We start from the raw sequence: 20,006 nt of genomic DNA on the forward strand, positions 1-20,006 counted from the left end.
TGGTGGTCGGTCCAGTGGAGTTCGGTGGTGTGGCTGAAGGTGACGTGATCGCTGGCAGAGAAGATGGTGTTGAGCGGGTTTCCGGCAGAGTGGGTGGGTGTTGGGACGAGTTGTTTGAGTCCGAGGTTGTCGATCATTGTTGTGGAGTTGTTGTTGTTGGCTTCCTCGAGGTGGAAATTCAGGTCTCCGAGGAGGATGTAGTCTGTGGAGGTGAGGGCGTGCGTGCTGATGAGGTCGGCGATGGATTCGCTGAACTGTGATCGGGGTCCCAGGGGTCTGTAGTCAAGGGTTCCTCTGAGGGTGGTGTTGTGATCGACGTGGATCTGGAAGTGTAGGTGTTCGGCCATGCTGAGGGTGTCTTAGGTGCTGGTTGATATTCTGATGGTGTTCCTGTGGATAATGGCGATTCCTCCTCCTGGTTTGTTCCGGTCCCTGCATGTGATATTGTAGCTGTCCGGTATGGCTATGGCTATGTCCGGTGCCGAAGAGGTGTTCATCCAGGTCTCCGCCAGGAAGGCGACATCCGAGGCGAAGGAGTCGAGCAGGTGGTATTGCGGCCGGCGTTGAGTGCGTGGAGGGTCTTTGCATTGTAGCGGCGTACGGTCTTGTGGAGGTTGCGAGAACTAGGGGGTCTGCCGCTGGGCGTGGTCCAGGCGCGGACATGCGCAGATGGGCTTGCCTTTGGCGCGCCTTCAGCGCACCGGCGGCGCTCCTGCTATCCGACTGTGTTGCAGTTGGCATTTGTAGGGGAGGTGGGAGGGACGAGCAGCTGGGAGATGGGAGCTGGGCGGAAGGGGAGGGTCAGCAGCAGAGGGAAAACGGCGGTAAAACAGGAACAGACAGAGGGCACAGATGAACCAAGCTAGAAAAAAGAATAATCACAGGCACAGCACAGTACAGTAAATACAAATACAATAAAACAGACAAATCACAATGAGCAGACGCTACTAGGAATGATACTGCGAGAAAAAAATAACTTGGACTGCAAACGGGATCAGGGTGGCCTCGAACCCGGCGTGGAGGTGCTGGCTGGCTTCAAGGCGAAGTAGAGCATCGCAAAGCTGCTGGGGGGAGTCACGTCCTGGGACCAAGGTCTTAGGACTCACCCAGAGGGTACCATAGAGGTTCCCCCTGAACACTATTGGTCCACTAGTGTGCTCGCTGCCTGATCCTGCCCAGCCTGCCATCAGACTTGTTTCTGACCTCCTAGGAGATGAGATCCCTGCTCTCAGAGGTCAGAAACAATGTGTGCTCTGGCAGGTGTTTACATTTCATCTAGCAGGAAAGCTAGTAAATTAGCATGTCAAGGCAGAGCATTCAAAGACCACAGCACCTTTGATATGCCAGCCTGGCTACCCCCAGACATGGATGATGCCACACCCTCCCTTGAGGCCCATTTTGTCATGCAACCTTAGAACATGACCACCCTGACTCCCCAAAGAAATCATAAACCCAGAGCTTTTTCGTTTGGTTACCGATGTATATCCAAAGAGCGAAACGAGAAATACACAGCAAAGGTTTTTTAGTATTTATTGAAGCATTGTGATTCTTGCATAAATGACATGCGCTGCAATGATTAATAGAAGGAAGTGGAATAGCATAATTAGCATTATTGAAATGGTGAAAAAGATCAACAGTTCAACCATTTTGCTATAACTGTGAATATATGCTGGCATATGACTGTATTATATTATGTCCCTTCCTAGCGTTACCTAACCTAGTGTGTCTAATGTGTGTGAATCTGTCTAATGCCTGTAGGGTGATCTAACTCATTACCTGTGAGTAAGTGTCATCAGGCTTCCCATCTTCGTGGAGAGCTGGGCATCCCTCCTTGCAGAGGTAACCGGAATCAGCTGGGCTGAAATTCCGGCATGTAGTCAGCAAAATGCTCCTCTGCCCATACAAGGAAGTGATGCTGTTTAAATAATAAATCACCCATACTTCCATGCTGAAGCCCCCAATAGGGATGCCATGGTTTATTCTATTGTGATAGCTCTTTCGCCGAGCGGACAAAAATTAGTGACATTTTGCTTAATGAACTTAGCCTGTTCACAGAATGTTCAAGGTAGTTGATAATATGCCCACAAAGTGAAAATATAAGCAAAGGCTGTTTTAGAGAATATTATCCTGCACAGGCACGCAATGAAATTTGTGTCAAATGTCAGTGTTCAAGAAAAGTTTAATCGTTAACATGCAAAATGGTGGCATTCTCGCTCAATCCAAGTGTTACCACATGACAATTTGGTAACAGTACAGGTGGGAAATTAAATAGTCAAAATGTGTGTTACACTTCCAGGCTGGACGCCCCGCTAGGATGGGCAGCCTGAAGTGAACACAAAGAAAGAATCCCACCATCTTATGTGTGGTGAAATTAGGAACTCTGGGGCAGAGTGATGCCAACTTCCCACAGGAAGTGGTCCTCTAAGGGGTGTAGTGACAAATTAGCTACTCCTCTTCACTCCCCTTAACACCCTTATATTGAGTATTTGGGTGGCCTCATGACACCAGTTAAACAGTTGTATCTGACTGAAGAAGAAAGGACAAAGAACCCCCATTGCGAGAACTGAGGAGTTACAACTGACTGCTGTCAGACAATAGCATGGATCCGGCTCATCCAGGAACCAGTGTCCCCTCTAAAAGCTGTGGAAGATTGATGCTCAACTTTACCTGGCCAGTAATAACTCCCTTGGAGCAGAGGAGCTGCTTTCCTGCTCGTTTGCAGGCACCAAAAGAACTAAAACGAGAGCCTCTGCTTGCTCGACCCAGTCTGCCCAAACAGCACTGCATACGAACTCCCTGGCCCAAGTTGCTGTGAACCAACAGTGGTCCTGAGGTACAGAGACCTTCAAGAGTCTAGCACCCTCCCACCACTACCTCCCCCTGGGCTCTACCGGACTGGTCCCTTAATCCCCACCTGCAGCCTCTTGCCAGACAGCAGGAACCGTGAGAGCCTTGGACTACGAAAGCCCACCGTTACGAAGCACCACTGCACAGAGCCCCAAAGCCCAGAAAGAAATGGACCACTTGGGTCCTAAGATCCTCAAAAGTTTGAGCCCATCTTTGGGTTTGGCCGGACTACTCCCCCAGTCCTGGCCTGCAGCTTGTTTTGCATGCCCCCTACAACCGTGAGTGTCTTCCCCCAGTGCGACCCCACCAGAGAAATCACCATTGCAGCTGAGCCTACCAGCCCGGATTCCAGTGGACCAGCATTGTCTCTACATGCCCGAGCATCTGAAGGACTGAGCCCCCCTGTGGGTTCGCCCAGACTGGCTCCTCAGTCCCTACTTGCAGCCTCTTTGAGACCAGACCATTCCCCATTGAATTAAATGGGCACCCAGTGCTGTATTGCACCCCTGCACCCGGATGCCCCAGAGCCGCCCGAGGTGACCTGTTGGTGCTGCCTTGGGCCTTTCTCCACACTTAGCTAAAGTCCTGAAGAACAGTCCTGTAAGTCGCTGTGAATCAATGTTGCCTCTGAGGCATAGAGATCCTCAAGAGCTGAGCCCCATCTTGGGTGTAGCAGAACTGTCCCCCCTCATTCCCCGCATGCAGCCTCTTACTGCAAGAAAGCAGGAACCGCGAGAACCTTTGGGCTGCCGTGATCCTGCATCCACGCCCCTCAGCTCCAGAAGTGGCAAACGGTGCCCACAGGGTCCTGAGACCCTCAACAGCTTAACTTTCCCCTTTGGGTGTGGCCAGTCTAGACCCCCATCTGTAGCCTGTTTTTCCAGGCAGCCAACAAAACGCTAGTGCCTTGTGCAGTGCGACCTCTCTAGAGAAAGCACCACTGCTCACGAGCCCCCCCCGCCAGAGTTCCAGTGGGTCAGAGATCCTCAGACTGAGCACCTTTTCTGTGTTTGCCCAGATGGACTCCTCAGCACTTAGTTGCAGCCTCTCTTTACCCTAGATAGAGCACTTTAGGATTGCTAGAGCAAACTCCTGTCCACTCATATACCTGGACTCTTTACACAGCATACCTCTTTTTGGTATAGTATATTAAGAGCCAGTTTCCTACACTTGAGACCTCATCTGCAGAGACCTATGGGTCTTCTTTTAAGCCATGATCACTTGTGCTCCTTTCAGGCTTTAATATCAAAAGTTGCTTTTCTGGTAGAAGTTACTTCTTGCGCAGAGTTGGTAAACTCCATGCTATGTGTAGGAGAACCAATCATAATGGTATAGAAGGTCAAGATATCCTTAAATTCAGATCCCCAGTTTCTTACAAAGGACGGTACCACTGTTTCATCTCAATCTCCTCTTCAGTTCAGTCGCACAATAGAACTTTTATATTCTTTCAAAATCAAGTAAGGCAGAAAGGACTTTTGCCTTAATTAAATGCCAAATGGAGTTCTGGTTTGTGTGTGCATAGTTTTATGCTATACTTGGAGTGTCTTTTCCTAGATTGGTCGTCATATGGGTGTACTGGTTTCATTTATGGTCATTGTGAGGTTGCCGTCTTACGTAGTATTGTATGGTATCTTGAAGTATTTTGTATCTATTTGTTTGAACTGTTCATATTCTAATTAAGTTCTGTGTTCACATACAGCTTATCTGGCCATTTTTTTGCTTTATAGTTTATTGGATCACCTCTGCAACACATTTAGACTCAGCCGTTGAGTTTAGCCTTGCACTGCTCACATTTCCAACCAGAGAGCCAAGGTTGATTAACTAACTCCCACTTTCAGTTACAGACTGTGCCCTGATTGTTGCTTTTTATAGTGTTTTATCAGTGAGCAATAGCAATGACCCACTTCAGGGAACTTTTCCAAATACTAGGGTTTTGGCTAAAGCATCTGCTTAAATATGTCTCTACTAGGTCGGAACAATGATCATGCACATTCCTTGAAGATACCACAGTATCTGGTTGCTGATTGGTGTTTGATTACAAATTACTAAACTTAATTTTTGATCAGTAGAGTGCTCTGAAGCACTGAAGAATTCTACAGCTGGGAGCAAAAAGGAAGGCATTTTGAATGTCAGGATTTGGGATATTTGCTTTCACTTTACTGCTCTTTCTCAGGATTGCCTGACTTGTTTTGAAATTGAAGAATCTTATGCTAATTTAAATAGCCGCAAGGCACCCTTATTGCCAACTTACGAGAACTGTACACTTGCTTGACTAAGTCGTAAAGTGCAAAACTCCTTCCCTTTTTTTGTGAGGAAATTTGTACTTTCCACTTTTAAATGCTTAAAATCTTAAGTTTTGGGGTTATAACTTGTAGCTAGTCCGCCTCTCGGTTGCCCTGTATTGGAATGTGGATTTGTAGAGTGAAAAATAATTTACAAATTTGAATCTATTAAATACTACTAAATTGTATTTGCATGTAAGTAACTTTAATGTGTCCCCTCAAATCCTAATAATTGGTATAACAGAATACTAATTTTGAAAAATGTAAATTTACAAATGGGGATGAAGATGTTCAGAATTATGTCATTTTTTATTTCTTAAACTCTATTTGAATCTCTCACAACAGATCCCTGGCTTATAAGAAAAGACCACAAAAAGTGCAAAGAAAAGAAGAAAAAGAAACGTATAGATCCAGATTCAATTCATAGTGCCTTATTAGCATCTGGTCTTGGTTCAAAACGTCCAGCTTTTTCTTCAGCTGTTACTTCTACCAGCAGTACCACAAGCCTTCCAGGTAGAAGTAATATTAAAAAATACATTTAATAGTATGAATTTTGAGGGAGTCTCTTTTGGAGTTTAAAGTACTTTCTTATTGCTTCTGATAGGAAACTGTTTGTTTGGTAATTGTGTGTGGTGAGTGCATCCTTTAGCACTGATTCATTGGAACGTTATATGTTGTGCAGCATGAATCTTTTTTCCTGGATAGTCAAAATGGTCACAAAACACCTGAGAAATAGCCGAAGATCACGCGAGAAGTAGACTGCGTAAGATGTCCACCACGAGGTCCGAGAATGCACGAAAAGGGAGAGAGAATCGCCGTAGGAAATCGAAAATGGTGTTTGGATTCTTCCCCGCGTGCTACTGAAAATTTGCCCTGAAGGACAACTGTATAGTCTGTGGCCTCTGCCTGCCGAGGCACCATGACATGAGAAGCTTTGAAGCGAGTGCCAAGTTTAGGCTGAAAGTCTTGAGTGCAAGAAATAAAGAAGTCGGGCCATAACACCTACATACAGACAAAAAAGAAAAGGAGACAGAGAGAACAATGTTAATGACACAGACTTGGCCCAGATTGAAGGCTCCGACACAAAAATAGAAGAATTTGGCTGAGAAGAAGCAAACCTACCAGCAAATAAGCCCAGAGAGGGAGAATCTCAAAAACCTTCTCAGTTAATATCGAAAAATCGTTACGGGGTAGAGCTGAAGACTTTGGAACTCGAAGCCACACAAGTCTACCTCAGCAACAAAAGGGACAAACCCCCCACCCCCCAAAAAAAATCCCTCAGGGCCTGAAAGAGACACAGATGGTGGTCGCCCCGCAGACAAACCGACATCAAAAGTCAGTCGAGAGGAGAGGGCCAAGGGAGACCTTGCGGGCAATTCGGATTTGAATAAAGGACGTCAAAGGTACTCAAAGCCAATGAACAAGCCCTCAAAATTGAATAAAAAAGCGATTCAGTTCAGATATGGGGGTGATCCTTGGTGTGAGGGGAGATGATTTTGACATATGAATGATGAAATTACAAATCCCTTGGAAGCCTCTTTGGAAAAGTCCAGGGAGGTAGAACAGGAACGTGAGCTCCGACAACAGGCAACCCCTGAGCCGCAAGTAGAGGAACAGAAAATCCTCCTTTGTGAGAACACACAGTACTAGGCAATCTTCCTGACTCCTAAAGTAGCAATGGGCAATGGCAGGGCCTCAAATCAGATTAACCTGAGAAGTCTGTTGACACATACCCCTTGTAAGGAAATGCCTTTTTTTGTATGGTCACCTCCAAGTTTTCCAACGGATGCTGCTGGCTTTTCGACTGCTAGTGCACTGAGGCCTGCTAACCAGACCTCAGTGCCATCTTATCTGTAAGTCCCTAGTAAATGGTACCCTGGTAACCACTGAATGTAAGTTAGAGGGGTACTCCAGGGGTTGCAGCTCTGATTGTGCGACCCAGGAGGTTCCCCATGTAAAACAAGTCCGCCACCTCAGACTGGTGGAGCAGTCGTGCACTGGTAGCCCAACTTTGCCATTGAAAGCAGTGGCACACCCACCACTTCCCCATAATGTGTGTAAGTCCGCTTTATGGCAGGCCTACCAAGCCCTAAAGTCAGGATGTAACTTATGACACCGGCAGAATGTGCTTTGCATGTCCTCGCAGTAAAACATGCAAAACGTCCGTTTTACTGTGGAAAGACCTGGTTGCCTCTTTACTGAGTGCAGGGTTACATGCTGACGCCTCAGCTGTGCTAACTCCTGAACAGTGTGAACCAAAGTGGGCCCTACAAGGTATCAAACAACTAGTTACATTAAGCCTGACTTCTATCTCCAGTCGAAAATAATGTAACTTGTTGCAGTGTGCAGCTTTAGCTAAGCTGCTGCTTTGCTGCCTTTAAAGCTCCTGTGCCTTACCAGGCACACATGGAGCGTGCTCTTCGTGACCGCTTTCTACCCTCCTGGAAAGACTTGCTGATGACTTACTGGAAGTAGAAAAATGTGGGATTGCATGCCAGGGAGGTGTCACCTCCCTTCTACAGAAAGCAACTTGGGTGTTAGCCCAAAAAGGCAGGCTTCAAAAGTGAAGCTTTCTTTGTGGAGCAGATGTGAGCCACCGGGGGAGGGCTGCCCTATTTTTGAGGTAGGCAGGCTGGCAGGGAGAGCAGGGAGGTGAAACCAGTGGCCAAACAAGAGAGGTGAAACCAGTGGCCAACCAGAGAGGGGAACCAGTTTCCCCAGGGCCATACAACCGTGAGGTAGCCTCTCCCCTGGGTGGGCTATAGAGGTTGATACCATAGGAGAGGGGTCTATCCATCTTGGGATTGAGCAGAATGGTGCATCCTGGAGTAACCAGATGCTACACTTCACAGGAAGTGGTCTCCAGATGGGAGGGAACCTGGTAGCCCATTGGCCACCCACCGCATCCTGCCCTGAGGGCACTTTCTGAGCATAAGGGGACTCCCCTGGCCCCAGACCTCAGATCTCGATTGACTTATAAGAACTACCCGGCTGAAAAGACAGGGACTGCACTTGCTGCAGAGCGAAGAGATGAACTATGCCTGGCATGTCCTGCTTGGGGAAAGGCTAACCCCAGAGACCAGTCAAGACAAGAGACCTCCAAGGGCCAGCTGACTGGCCTCCTGTTTGAAGTACAGGAAAACAACAGCTGAAGAAGCTTGCTGGGTCAAGTTGGTAGCCCAAAGTCTTCTAGCTGCTACCGCTGGCGCCGTGCAACACGAGGACTAAGACCCAATGCACAGAGTTGCACCTGAGTTCGCTGAGCCCAGTAGTGCTGTCAGAGTTTCTAAGACCCCTAGAAATAAAGTTATTGACCCAGTTAAGATTGGCCTTTAACTGTGACAATGGGCGACTGGTATCCCAGTGGCAAATGGACAGGATTTTGTGGGACGTCAACCCCTCAACCAATGTCACCATCTTCATGGGTAGTGTAATCCCTGCAGGAAGGCCCTCAGCACCACGTTGCATCCACTGCATCCTTTGAGCATCTTCAGTTTCCTTTATCCCTTGCATCCGGACCACTCCGTAGGAGTCCTTTGCAAGGCGGATGATGCACCTGGAGCTGCTGAAGGACTTCTCCACCTGTGAAGGGAATTCTTCTTGCTGGTCCACTTGACTAGCTCTCTCCTGGAGTTTGTCAATTCACGTACTTCTAACTGACGGCATTGAAAATGTTTCTGCGTCCAATCCGTTGCTTTCGCCAAGGCTGGTTTGCAGTTGAGTGAAATTGCAATGATGTATTATTGCTTGTAAAAATCTTTTTCATTGTAGTGTTTGAAATCTTATAAACAATAGGCTGTTTTTATAAATTGGTGTGGGATTTCTGAAGTGTCATTTCAATTGTTTTGATGCTGTTTAAATGCTTAACACTTGTTCCTCTGCGTAAACCTTGCTGCTCAGTGCTACAGCTACCCAAGATTAAGCTGAGGGTTTGACTGACGAACCCCAGGGCTCCTATGGGGGTTGGTAACTGTATTACTGTGAGGTTCACTACCATACCATATAATGCACCCCATTTCCTCACACCTTTCGAGGCCATCGCTGCGTGACAATGCACATCTGATAGACTTCTAACTGCAGATTCCTTACCTCAGAATTTCCCAGGTGTCAGGCTGGATCTGGAAACCTTTGCTCGAGCAATACCCCTTGCACGTGTCATTTGGTGGCTCCATTCGGCTTCACGTGACACCGTTGGCATCGCTAGCGTCAGTTATGACGTCGCAGTCACCTATATAGGCGCCACCCAGACGCACAGGCGTCAGTTCCTTTCTGTCTGTGCCAGTTAAGCACCGATCCCGGAAAAGCTAGCCCTGCTGTTGCTTATTTACAGGCTTTTTTTTTTTTTTTTTAACTTTATGTTGACTTTTGAAGTTTTTTCCATTGGGTGTCAAGGATGTCTTTGATGAAGACAGGATTCAAACTGTGTGGCGCCTGTCACCGCACCATGTCAGTTACCGATACCAATCTTGTAGGAAGCTGGCTCTGTATGTACTAGACAAAAGTAAGGCACAGAGTCCAGGGGGTCACAAGAGTTATAGCAGAGGCTAAATTAGGTAAGTACTAACCACTCTTTGTGGTAGTGTTGGTGAGCAGTTAGGTTTATCCAGAGGGTGTGTTAAGCATTTATTGTATTCACTCACTCAAGACTGTTAGCACACACTCAGAGACTGAATCAAGACCAATTAGGCAAGTATAAAAAAGCTATACTTATGTTTTGTTTCTAGAACCAACTGGACTTGGCACAGGTGAGTAAAATATACTCTCAAATGTAAGACTTTACAGTGAAGTGCAGTTGCAGTTATATTTGCAATTGTTGCAGGTTTGCATTGGCTTTCAAAACAGTTTAAATTATACAGTATTTACTTTTGTAAATAGGTGCACTTGGTCTTAATGTGAAGTTTTTGACACTATTAAGCAAGACAAATATGAACATTGCATTACATAGTGTACCTATAGTACAAGTGCATTGTGGGAACTGATGGTTCAAGGCATGTGAGCTGTAGATCATGTGCTTTGCAGAAGTCTATCTAGTGTTGGGTCCAGATGTTTGCACTTAGTTTTTCTTCGAATAAGTCTCTTCCAGTCACGAGGTAGGTGACTGCTTTCGGTGATAGTGCGCACGGGCATCGACTCCATTGTTAGATTGTTTTTTTCCGCCATCTGGTTTGGGCGTGAATAGCTGCGCTCCAGTTCGACAGTTTCTCTGGTTCCCCTTGGTGCGCAATCCACTACCCTGGACGGTATTGTTTCTCGATCAAGTTTCCCATTCTCCGCTTATCGTATTCTTCAAAAAATATTCAATCGGAAAACTCGTGGTCGGCCGTTGGGCCTAACCGCGTCTGGTCAGCTTGCAGTCAACGGAACGTGCTCCATTTAAACTCTGTCCCGGGTATCGAGCTAAATATCCGCGCACTGACTTGCACGAAGTGTGCAACTTGTGTCTCTCCCCGGAATACAATGAACAGGACTGCGACGTGTGCCGATCTTTTCGATCAAAGAAGACACTCCGTGATCATCGGGCTCGACATCACGAAATGTGCCAACGAAGCGGCTCCGCTCTGGATCTTTTTGGAAAAGATTCCAAAGAAATCTTCAACGCCCAAGGAGCCGAAGAAGAAGAGGAACACATTTCCTTGTCAGATGCCGAATCGGACATGGGAAAAGACATTTCGCAGGCTCAACGTACTGTGAATACTTATATTCCCCTGCCACAAAACATGCCCAAGAAAAAGGCTCCGGGCCCCTCTGTGCCTCCGGACCTAGGTCGGCACCGAGAACATGTTTGCAACGCTTCGCTTTCAGGCTCAGCACCGAAACACCAACCAAAACCTTCCCGCTCGGAACCTTGTCTGCCCCATTCGGGCACAAACCAAAATCTTAGGCACAGAAATCCAAACATGTCCTCGTGACCATTTCTTCGATGCCGGAAAAATCTTCGGATCCAAACACTTCGGCGCCGAAACATTCTGCTTCTAAAACATCCCATCCAAGGAGCCTCGTTTCGACATTATGCCTTCCAACACGGACCCGAAACAGAAAGAACTTGCCATTAATCCGAAGACTGGTCATATTCATGTAAAATTGCCAGCTAAACTGAAACCAGAGATGGCAGAAGCTTACCACATTCCCCTTAAAAAGAAAGATGTGGCCACTGATCGTTCACCTCCTTCTCCTCTTTCCTCACCTTCCCCACTTGACCCAAACTTGCTCATTACTCCTACACATTCACCACAACCACAGTCACCTGAGTGCCAAGGTGACAGGGATGGAGAAGACGATGCACCGGATGACAATGATCCCGGTGCATGGGATGATTATATTATAGATCCTAACACTGGCAACGACCCGGATCTATACCCTACAAAACCATCTCCACCTGATGACAATGTAGGATTTATAAAATTAATAGTGCTGCTCAATATCACGGGGTTCAACTTCACAAAGAATCTATGGAGGAGGATTTTCTCTGAGACCCTCACGCTACCCGTGCTTCAGGGCACGCTTAAGAATGTAAACTATTTAAAGACCCAGTGCATGAAAAAGTACTAACACCACGGGTAGACAAAAAATACAAACCTGCACCTACAGACCCCGTCTACATCAAAGGCCAACTTCCCTTAGACTCCCTAGTGGTTTCTAAGGCTTGCAAAAGAGCAAACTCTCAAACATCAGGAGATGCCCCTCCTCCTGACTGGAGTCCAAACTATTAGAGGACTCAAGCAAAAGAGTAGCTGCACAGGCAGCCAATCACTGGCCTATTGCCAACATACAGGCTCTCTTGGCGAGGTATGACATGGCTCACTACGATGAATTGGAACAATTGCTCCAATTCTTGCCAGATGAACATAAATCAAGGGCACATGATTTAATTCAGGAAGGGAAACTAATTTCCAACACTTTCATTAGATGTGCATTAGACGCAGCTGACACAGCAGCTCATGCTATGAACACCAGTGTCCTTTTAAGACGACACTCCTGGCTGCGTATTTCTGGGTTTTAACCCGAAGTCCAAACTGGATGATACTTTAGAAAAGATGAAAAAAGACATGGAGGTCGCAAAATCCCTGGGGGCTTTGCAGACCCCAGCTGGTCAGGGTTCTTTTCGCCACTCCTTTTACAGAGGGGGCTCTAAAAATATTTCCACTGACGCCTCGTCTTCCTACAAAGGTAACAATCAGTCACCCTCTTCCAGAGGTTACTTTAGAGTAGGATTTTGACACAATAATGGCAAGGGAAGAGGCAAAGGTAACACCCCCTGTACTTCCCCTGCAACAAACAAACAGTGATTTGCCCCCGCTTGCCCCCCCCCCCCCCCCCCCCCCCCAATCATTCCACGCCCGTTTGGGGAAGTCTCTCTTAATTTCTTCCCATCTTGAATACAATCACTTCAGACAGAGGTCCTAGAAATGATCCAATATGGTTATTGCCTGGAGCTTACCGACTATCCTCCAAACATTCCTGCACAAACTGCATTTGGAGCTCCTCAAGCAAGAGGTTCACTCTCAACTGCGAAAAGGAGCTATAGAGCCCGTCCCATTACTATATGAAGGGCCAAGTGTCTACTTCCTATACTTTCTCATACCCAAAAAGGATGGATCTCTCAGGCCTATATTAGACCTTAGAGATCTAAATCTCTACATTCAATCAGACCACTTTCACATGGTAACACTCCAAGTGCTCCCACTTCCTCAGCAAGGCGACTTTCTGTCTACTCTAGACTTAAAGGATGGATATTCCAATACATCCCGCTCACCGCAAAATCCTCAGGTTTGTGGTAGCAGGAAAGCATTACCAGTTCAAAGTGCTCCCTTTCGGAGTGACCACTGTTACAAGAGTATTTACCAAATGCCTGGCAGTCGTCGCTGGACATCTGTGAAGAAAACGTATTCAGTCTTCCCATACTTAGACGACTGGCTCATCAAAGCCAGCACTCTCACAAAGTGTCTATAGCACAGTCAAAGAACAGTACACTTACTGCACGACATCGGATTCACAGTAAATCTGTCAAACTCCCATCTCCAACCCTCCAATACGCAAACGTACTTGGGAGCCACTCTAGATACAGAAAAAGCTGTAACCTGTCCCAATCCAGACAGAATTCACGATATTCAGGCTATGATTTCCAAGGTTCAACCCAACCTCTTATTACCAGGTCAGGTATTCATGCAGCTCTTCGGAATGATGGCATCTTGCATCATGATAGTTCCCCATGCAGGACTTCAAATGTGTCCCCATCAGGAATGTTTAGCACGTCAGTGGAATCAGTCTGTGTCAATTGACAGATCTAGTGTTGGTGAATGACTGCACTCGTAGCTCTCTGCAGTGGTGTAATCCGCAGAACCTTTCCAAAGGGCGACCCAGTTCCCCAGACAGTGCCAACAGCGGATGCATCCCTCAATGGTTGGGGAGCTCATCTCCAAACTCAAACAATTCAGGGATTTTGTAGTAAAAAGCAACTCCACATAAATCATCTAGAGCTGCTAGCAGTCTTTCTGGCACTCAAAGCCTTTAAGACTCACCTTGTAGGCAAAGCTGTCCTGATGCGCACAGACAACATGACAGACTAATCCTGGTAGCTCCCACATGGGCACGTCCACCCTTGTTCACTTCACTACTGGAACTATCAGTAATTCCTCATCAAAAAGTATGTCACATACAGTCTCCTCACACAGAGCCGTGGAGAGATAAGACATCAGATCCCAAGCCTCTCAACCTTGGGATCTGGCACCTGAAATCATACAGTTTGGATATCTCTATCTTCCACCAGATTGTATGAATATCATTAAAGAGGCTAGAAAACTTACCACAAGAGCTTTCTATGCAGCAAAATGGAAGCTGTTTATTTATATGCTTCAGTTGAAAATATCAATTGTTATTTACTACATTTGCAGCAATCAAATTTGGCATATACATCTATACGCTTACATCTTGCTGCAATAGCTGCATACCTTCAGAATAGACAACATCTGTCTCTTTTCAGAGTGCCTGTTATCAAAGCTTTTATTGAAGGACTTAAGTTATTGCACCAAGACTTCCACCTGCCTCAGCATGGAATCTTAATATTGTCCTTACCAGACTAATGGGTCCACCCTTTGAACCATTGCATAAATGTGAACTATAATTTTTCACTTGGAAAGTTGCTTTCCTCATTGCTATTACATCACTGAGGAGAGTGGCTGAGCTCCAGCACTAACCATAGAAGAACTAGTTTTACAAGTACACCAAAAGAAAGTGGTTCTTCGCACTAACCCTAAATTTCCACCCAAAATAGTATCTGTCTTCCACATCAACCAATCCGTTGAGTTGCCTGTGTTCTTTCCTCAACCGGATTCAGTGGCAGAACGAGCTCTACACACTTTAGATGTTAAACGAGCATTACTTTATTACATAGAAAGGACAAAACCTTTTCATACTACTTAACAACTCTTTGTTGCTTTTGCTCCACCACACAAGGGCAATTCCATTTCTAAATCAAGTATTGCAAGGTAGTCCAATGTATACAGACCTGTTATGCAAAAGCAAAAAGGACTTTACTAATTCCCCCTAGAGCGCATTCCACTCTCATAATAGGGGCTTTTTAGGAAACATTCCCATAGCTGACATCTGTAAAGCTGCAACATGGTCTACATCTCACACATTTACAAAACACTATTATGTAGATGTGTTAGCCAGACAACAAGCTAATGTAGCCCAGGCAGTTCTACGTACACTCTTTAAAACGACTGCAACAGCTACAGGTTAGCCACCGCTTTGAGAGATTTCTGCTGTATAGTCTATGCATAGCATGTGATCTACAGCCCACATGCCTAGAACGTAAAATGCTACTTACCCAGTATGCCTCTGTTCTTGACATGTAGAGCTGTAGATTCACATGCGCCCACCCACCTCCCCGGGTACCAGTACCTGTTCCAGTACAAACTTATTCGGATACATACGCATGGACATCTCTATTCTACTCTTACTAACTCCAATCTCATCCTCTGTGGGACAACAATCTAACAATGGAGTTGATGCCCATGCGCACTATCAGCGAAAGGAGGAGTGACCTACCTCGTGACTAGAAAAGATTTCTTCGAAGAAAAACAAAGTGCAAACATCCAACCCAACACTAAATGGCAGACCTATGCAAAGCATGTGAATCTACAGCTCTACATGCCAAGAACAGATGCATACTGGGTAAGTAGCATTTTCCTTTGCACTATAGGTCTGAAAGAGACCGTTCTATATTCCTTACCTTAGAATTACCCCCAGGCGTCGGACTGGATCCGGAGAATTTTTTTCTTAGCAGTACCCCTGCACTTCTGTAGGTGGCGTTGGTCGACTCTGCGTCGTGTTCACCGGATGACGTTGCGGTGCCTATTTAGACTCTGCCCCTGCGCGCTGACATCCGTTCCTCCTTTTTCTGCGCCAGCCTAGCGCAGATCCGGAGAGAGCGACACCTTTAGTCACTTTTTGACTAAGCTTTTTCAGCTTTTGTCCCCTCGTCGGACCTGTTTCAAGCCCTGTGACGCCTGTCACAGGCTGATGTCTGTGAATGGCCCGCACCTCGTGTGCCTCTGGTGCCTGGAGCGCAACCACTATCTGAAGTTGTACTCTGACTGCTGGGCCATGAATCCATAGTCTTTACAGGAGCGGTCCCGAAAGCTCTTGGAGGCCCGGCAGTTGGCTCTGCATCGTTCCTGGTCTCGTTTGAGACTGGTTGTGGAGCCCCCACACCTCGTCGCACTCCAAGTATTCGGGTAAGTCGAAGCACAAAAAGAAGGTGAAGAAGCACCGGCGCTCTTTGCCTTCTCCCCGTCGGTCGGCTGACGCAACACGGGAACCAGAGCGTTGTTGCTCAAAGGCGGTTTTCGATGCCTACTTCCCCGCCTCTCTCTGTTTCCGGGAGCTGGAGCGTCCCCTGCCCAGCTTTGTGCATTTTACGAAACCCTCCGTTCCATCTTTGGGCAGCCTGACACTGCCGACGCGCCTTCGGGACCCGCGGTGCCGGTTGGGGTCCTGGGGCTTTGATGCCGGCGGTTCCGGTGCAGGAGGACCACCGAAGATCCAGGCCAGGATCCAGATCGACGCCGGTCAACCTTACTTGACCTTCCCTGGTGCCGATCCCGGCGGCGACTACGCCCCTGTTGTCGGTCGTGCCCGTGACAACGCCATCTCCAACCTCACCCCTGTGATGGAGCCGGATCGCCGACTTCGAATCTGATGCTGTAGGGTACTTTAGCTCCCCTTTTCATCCCTTGTGCTCCCTATGGGCCAGAAGGTGGTGATTAGGATTGTTAGGGGTCACCTGACCCTTTAACAGACAGGATTGAAGATCCGGACTAAAGAAAGGACCTGGGTGACCCCAGTGGTCCGGACACTTAGCATGCTTTCTCCCCCTACCGCTGCTAAGGAGAAGGGAGCATATTTTTTAGTTATTTATTTGAGAAGTTTTATAAAGCACAAACATGACACTTGCGGGTATCAGAGCGCTATACAAAGTGGCAAAAGCATGAATAAAACCAGCCCAGTGGACTAAATGACGTAGATAAGTGAACACACTGTCAAACAAAAGCGGGTAAACAATCAAGGTCTGGGCCCGGTAGTCGGCCCAGCTAGTACAGTTTCAGATGGGCCCTTGAGCGAAATAACAATTTAATAGACAAGCTTAAAATGAATCTCAACACCTTAGAAAATAAGTATCAAATCTGTAAACAGGGGGGCTTGAGAAGGAGTATAGGTTGATGCTGTTAATGTTCATTCAGGAATATCTATTTGGCATGTTTCTTGAAAGATGCAGTGGAAGGATTGGCTCTGATCTCTGGAGGAAGAGCGTTCCAAATTCGAAGAGCAAGACCGGAGAAGCATGATTGTAAGTTCTTTTCTTTTTGAATTTGGGAGTTTTCAAAAGTAGGGTGGATGTACTGCTTAAGTTCCGACAAGAGCCAGAAAGTACAAGTTTGTTCGCCAATTAAACCAGAGTGTTGTAATGTAAGGCTTTATGAATTAGGCAGGCTATCTTAAAACGTGTCCTAGCTTCAGTAGACAGCTAATTGAGTTGCATAAGGTCAGGGGTAAAGTGATTGTGTTTTTTGCAGCCTGTGATGAGCCTGGCAGATGCGTTGAGTGTGTCTGTGAGCGGGGCCAAGCTCGCTTTTGGAAGCCCAGCGAGGGTCACTAAACCATATTCCAGTCACGAGATAACCAGAGATTGTACTGCAGGCCGGAAGTCTTCAGGCGGAAGGAAAGGCTTGATTTTCTTAAGGGTGTTAAGTTGAAAGTTGGCTCCCCTAATAGTAGAGAACCACAGTTACACCCAGAGTCTGGCCCGGGGAGGGAACTAGAGGCATTAGGGCACTAGAGAACGGTCAGCCTCCAACCAAAGCTATGAACCACAGAAAGGACCGTCCCTAGTTGTGTCTTAAGAGATGCCCAATTTAGTGGGGGCAAATCACAAAAATTGACGGACTGGCATCACACACCACCAGGTGTCATGCTTCATCATCTGCCAGTCCTCGCCCTCTAAAAACCGCGTTTGATAGAGGGCGGGCATACACCTGAAGACAGGGATGTACTTCTAGACTAAGTGGGGGCCCAAACAAAAGAGTGAGTGAATTTAAAAACCATCATAGTATACCTGAACAATTTTTATTCTATGGGGTTACTATGTGGGATTAAAATATATAAGTGCGGTGAGTGGGGACCTTATCATCCCGTCGCCGCTGTGAATCAGTGATTGTTAATAGGGGGTCAACATGTTTCTGCCTGTATTCTCCACTTGGGTACGTGGCATTTGTCAGGACCTTAAATATTGGGCTCCAATCTTACCACTGGAGGCGTAGGCCTATAGCCAGCTGCCACCTGTTTAGAGAAACCCTATTGGAAAAACCTATTTGCCCCATGGGAGGGGTAGGGGGGAAATCCTTGTGGCCACATTAGTTCAACAAGCCGACAAGCCGTAATCCCAACTCAATAGCTGCCTCCGCACCATGACTTTCTTGAACTTTCTTGATGACGGAGGGTAGTACAGCCGTAGACGGAGTGCCGTAGCACTTCGAATACGTCGCAGCAAAGACCTTGCCCCAATTGTCACAATCAACAAGTTCAGGAACCAGATCCTTGGGCAAAGTAATGGTGAGTATCCTGTGTTTATCCACAGGTGTAGTGTTTGGAAACACGGCTTCTAATTGATCAAATTTTTCCGCAAGCCAGTAAGGAAATTCATCCTTACTGAGGGGGCGCTTGCCGACAACCGCATTAACCATAACCGGGCTAATCACCACCGCGTGATGGTGATCCGCCCCGTGTCCAGCAACCGCAGGTGCTCCCACCTGAACTGTGCGTGACACATACGGCACTAAAGCTCTATGGACCGTAATCAGGGCTGTGTGTAGTGTTCGTAAATCACCCACTCCCACCGTCGGGTAGCGTGGGTGTGGAGTATATCCGGCCATGTGGCCCCTGCAATTGACAACGGGCCCATTCTCGCCGATACGACCTCATGGGGGAGGGCGCCATTAAACCAAATCGTATGCTGCCAGGCAGAAATAGGAATTTCCAGAGTCCGATATGGGGCATAAGCCGCAGGTACAGCCGAGGCTGTATATTCGTGGAACAAATTATCGTCTGTATCCACCTCCGCAAAGGTCACCCATGAGTAAAACAACTCATATGGGTAGGTGGTATCAGCACTGACCACAAAGACTACGGCCATCCCGTCATCAGGTACCCCATACGCCCTCAAATGAGCGCGCAGAGGAACCCTACTATGAGCGGGAATATTAACCGCCATAAGGACACCTTAAAGAGTGACAACGATATTTACAGTAGCACTTGGGCTCAAAAATTATAACCTTTTTAATTTTCAAGCTTGATAGAACCTTTAGTCTAAACCTAGGTAGGTTAAACCGTCACTCTAGTTTTCCGGAAACGAGTGAGAGTAGTTGTGGACTAAAACTAGCACTACTAAAGCGTCTCAGATCATAAGACCAAACGTTAGGTGCGCCATGTTGCAGGGATTCTGCTTTTGCACAGAACTATGCGCAGGAGACCAGGACCTCCAGAGAATTGTGGTGTACCAGAAAACTCCCCTCAGAACCCAGAACCCCTTATCCGACTAGCTTAGTATCCCATTTGTTAACCTAGATCTAGCTAGGTGGTCCCAATGTATAGACAAACCAGAACAAGCGACTTAGATATTTCTCAGGAGTGGTGGGAATCCGAAATACCTGTTCGTACTTATTTGTTAGTCCACAACATAATAATACAGACACGGTAAAGTTTAAAGAGTTTATTTTATAAACCTCGCGTCCTAAGATGCAGTTCTTTGGCTAACACCAGCAGACTAACAGTACAGATCAGAATCATAAGCATTATTACAATACCATATAGAATGAAAGGAGCAATCATACTATTAATGACAGTGGTATACGGCCACACTCCTTTCACTATAATCTAATACATTATTATTATTAGACTATTAGAAGGTCTCTTAGGCTAACAGGGGGGACCCCATACCGTATAGATCAGCTTAGTAGAATCACATCAAAGGATCAGCTCTCACAGCATGAATCAGCTCTTCTGTTCGAATGAATGTAAAATCAAACTGTTCTGCAATATTAAAGACGCTTGTCCTTCAGATATTGGCAGCTGTATGCATGATATGTCTAACAAGTGGTACGATCAATTTAAACACAACACTCTGTACCTTCTAGTGACCCAGACGCGTTCTTTGCATGATGTACAGACCAAGGGCACATTTCACGGTTAAGAATGTGAAACAACAGTTTGTTATCCTGTAAGGCAAAGTCAAGTCAGCATTTCTAAAATGAATAACACAACAACAGTGTCGTGTGCAGCGCAGCAGAAACGACAAGCTGGCTTGCTAACAATTATCTC

General features: G+C 46.6%; 1 protein-coding gene across 7 annotated transcripts in view; it reads left to right on the top strand.

Moving 5' to 3' along the window:
- SBNO1 (strawberry notch homolog 1) overlaps positions 1 to 20,006 on the top strand; it is a 1,282,279-nt gene that overhangs the window by 649,563 nt on the left and 612,710 nt on the right. For all 7 annotated transcript variants that reach the window (XM_085634811.1, XM_085634813.1, XM_085634807.1 and 4 more), the window contains one exon: positions 5,475 to 5,642. In XM_085634811.1, coding sequence (XP_085490937.1) covers positions 5,475 to 5,642 — 168 coding nt within the window. The remainder of the gene's footprint in view (positions 1 to 5,474; positions 5,643 to 20,006) is intronic.

This window comes from Triturus cristatus, chromosome 11, assembly GCF_964204655.1.
Source record: "Triturus cristatus chromosome 11, aTriCri1.1, whole genome shotgun sequence".
In the NCBI taxonomy this organism is placed as follows: domain Eukaryota; kingdom Metazoa; phylum Chordata; class Amphibia; order Caudata; family Salamandridae; genus Triturus; species Triturus cristatus.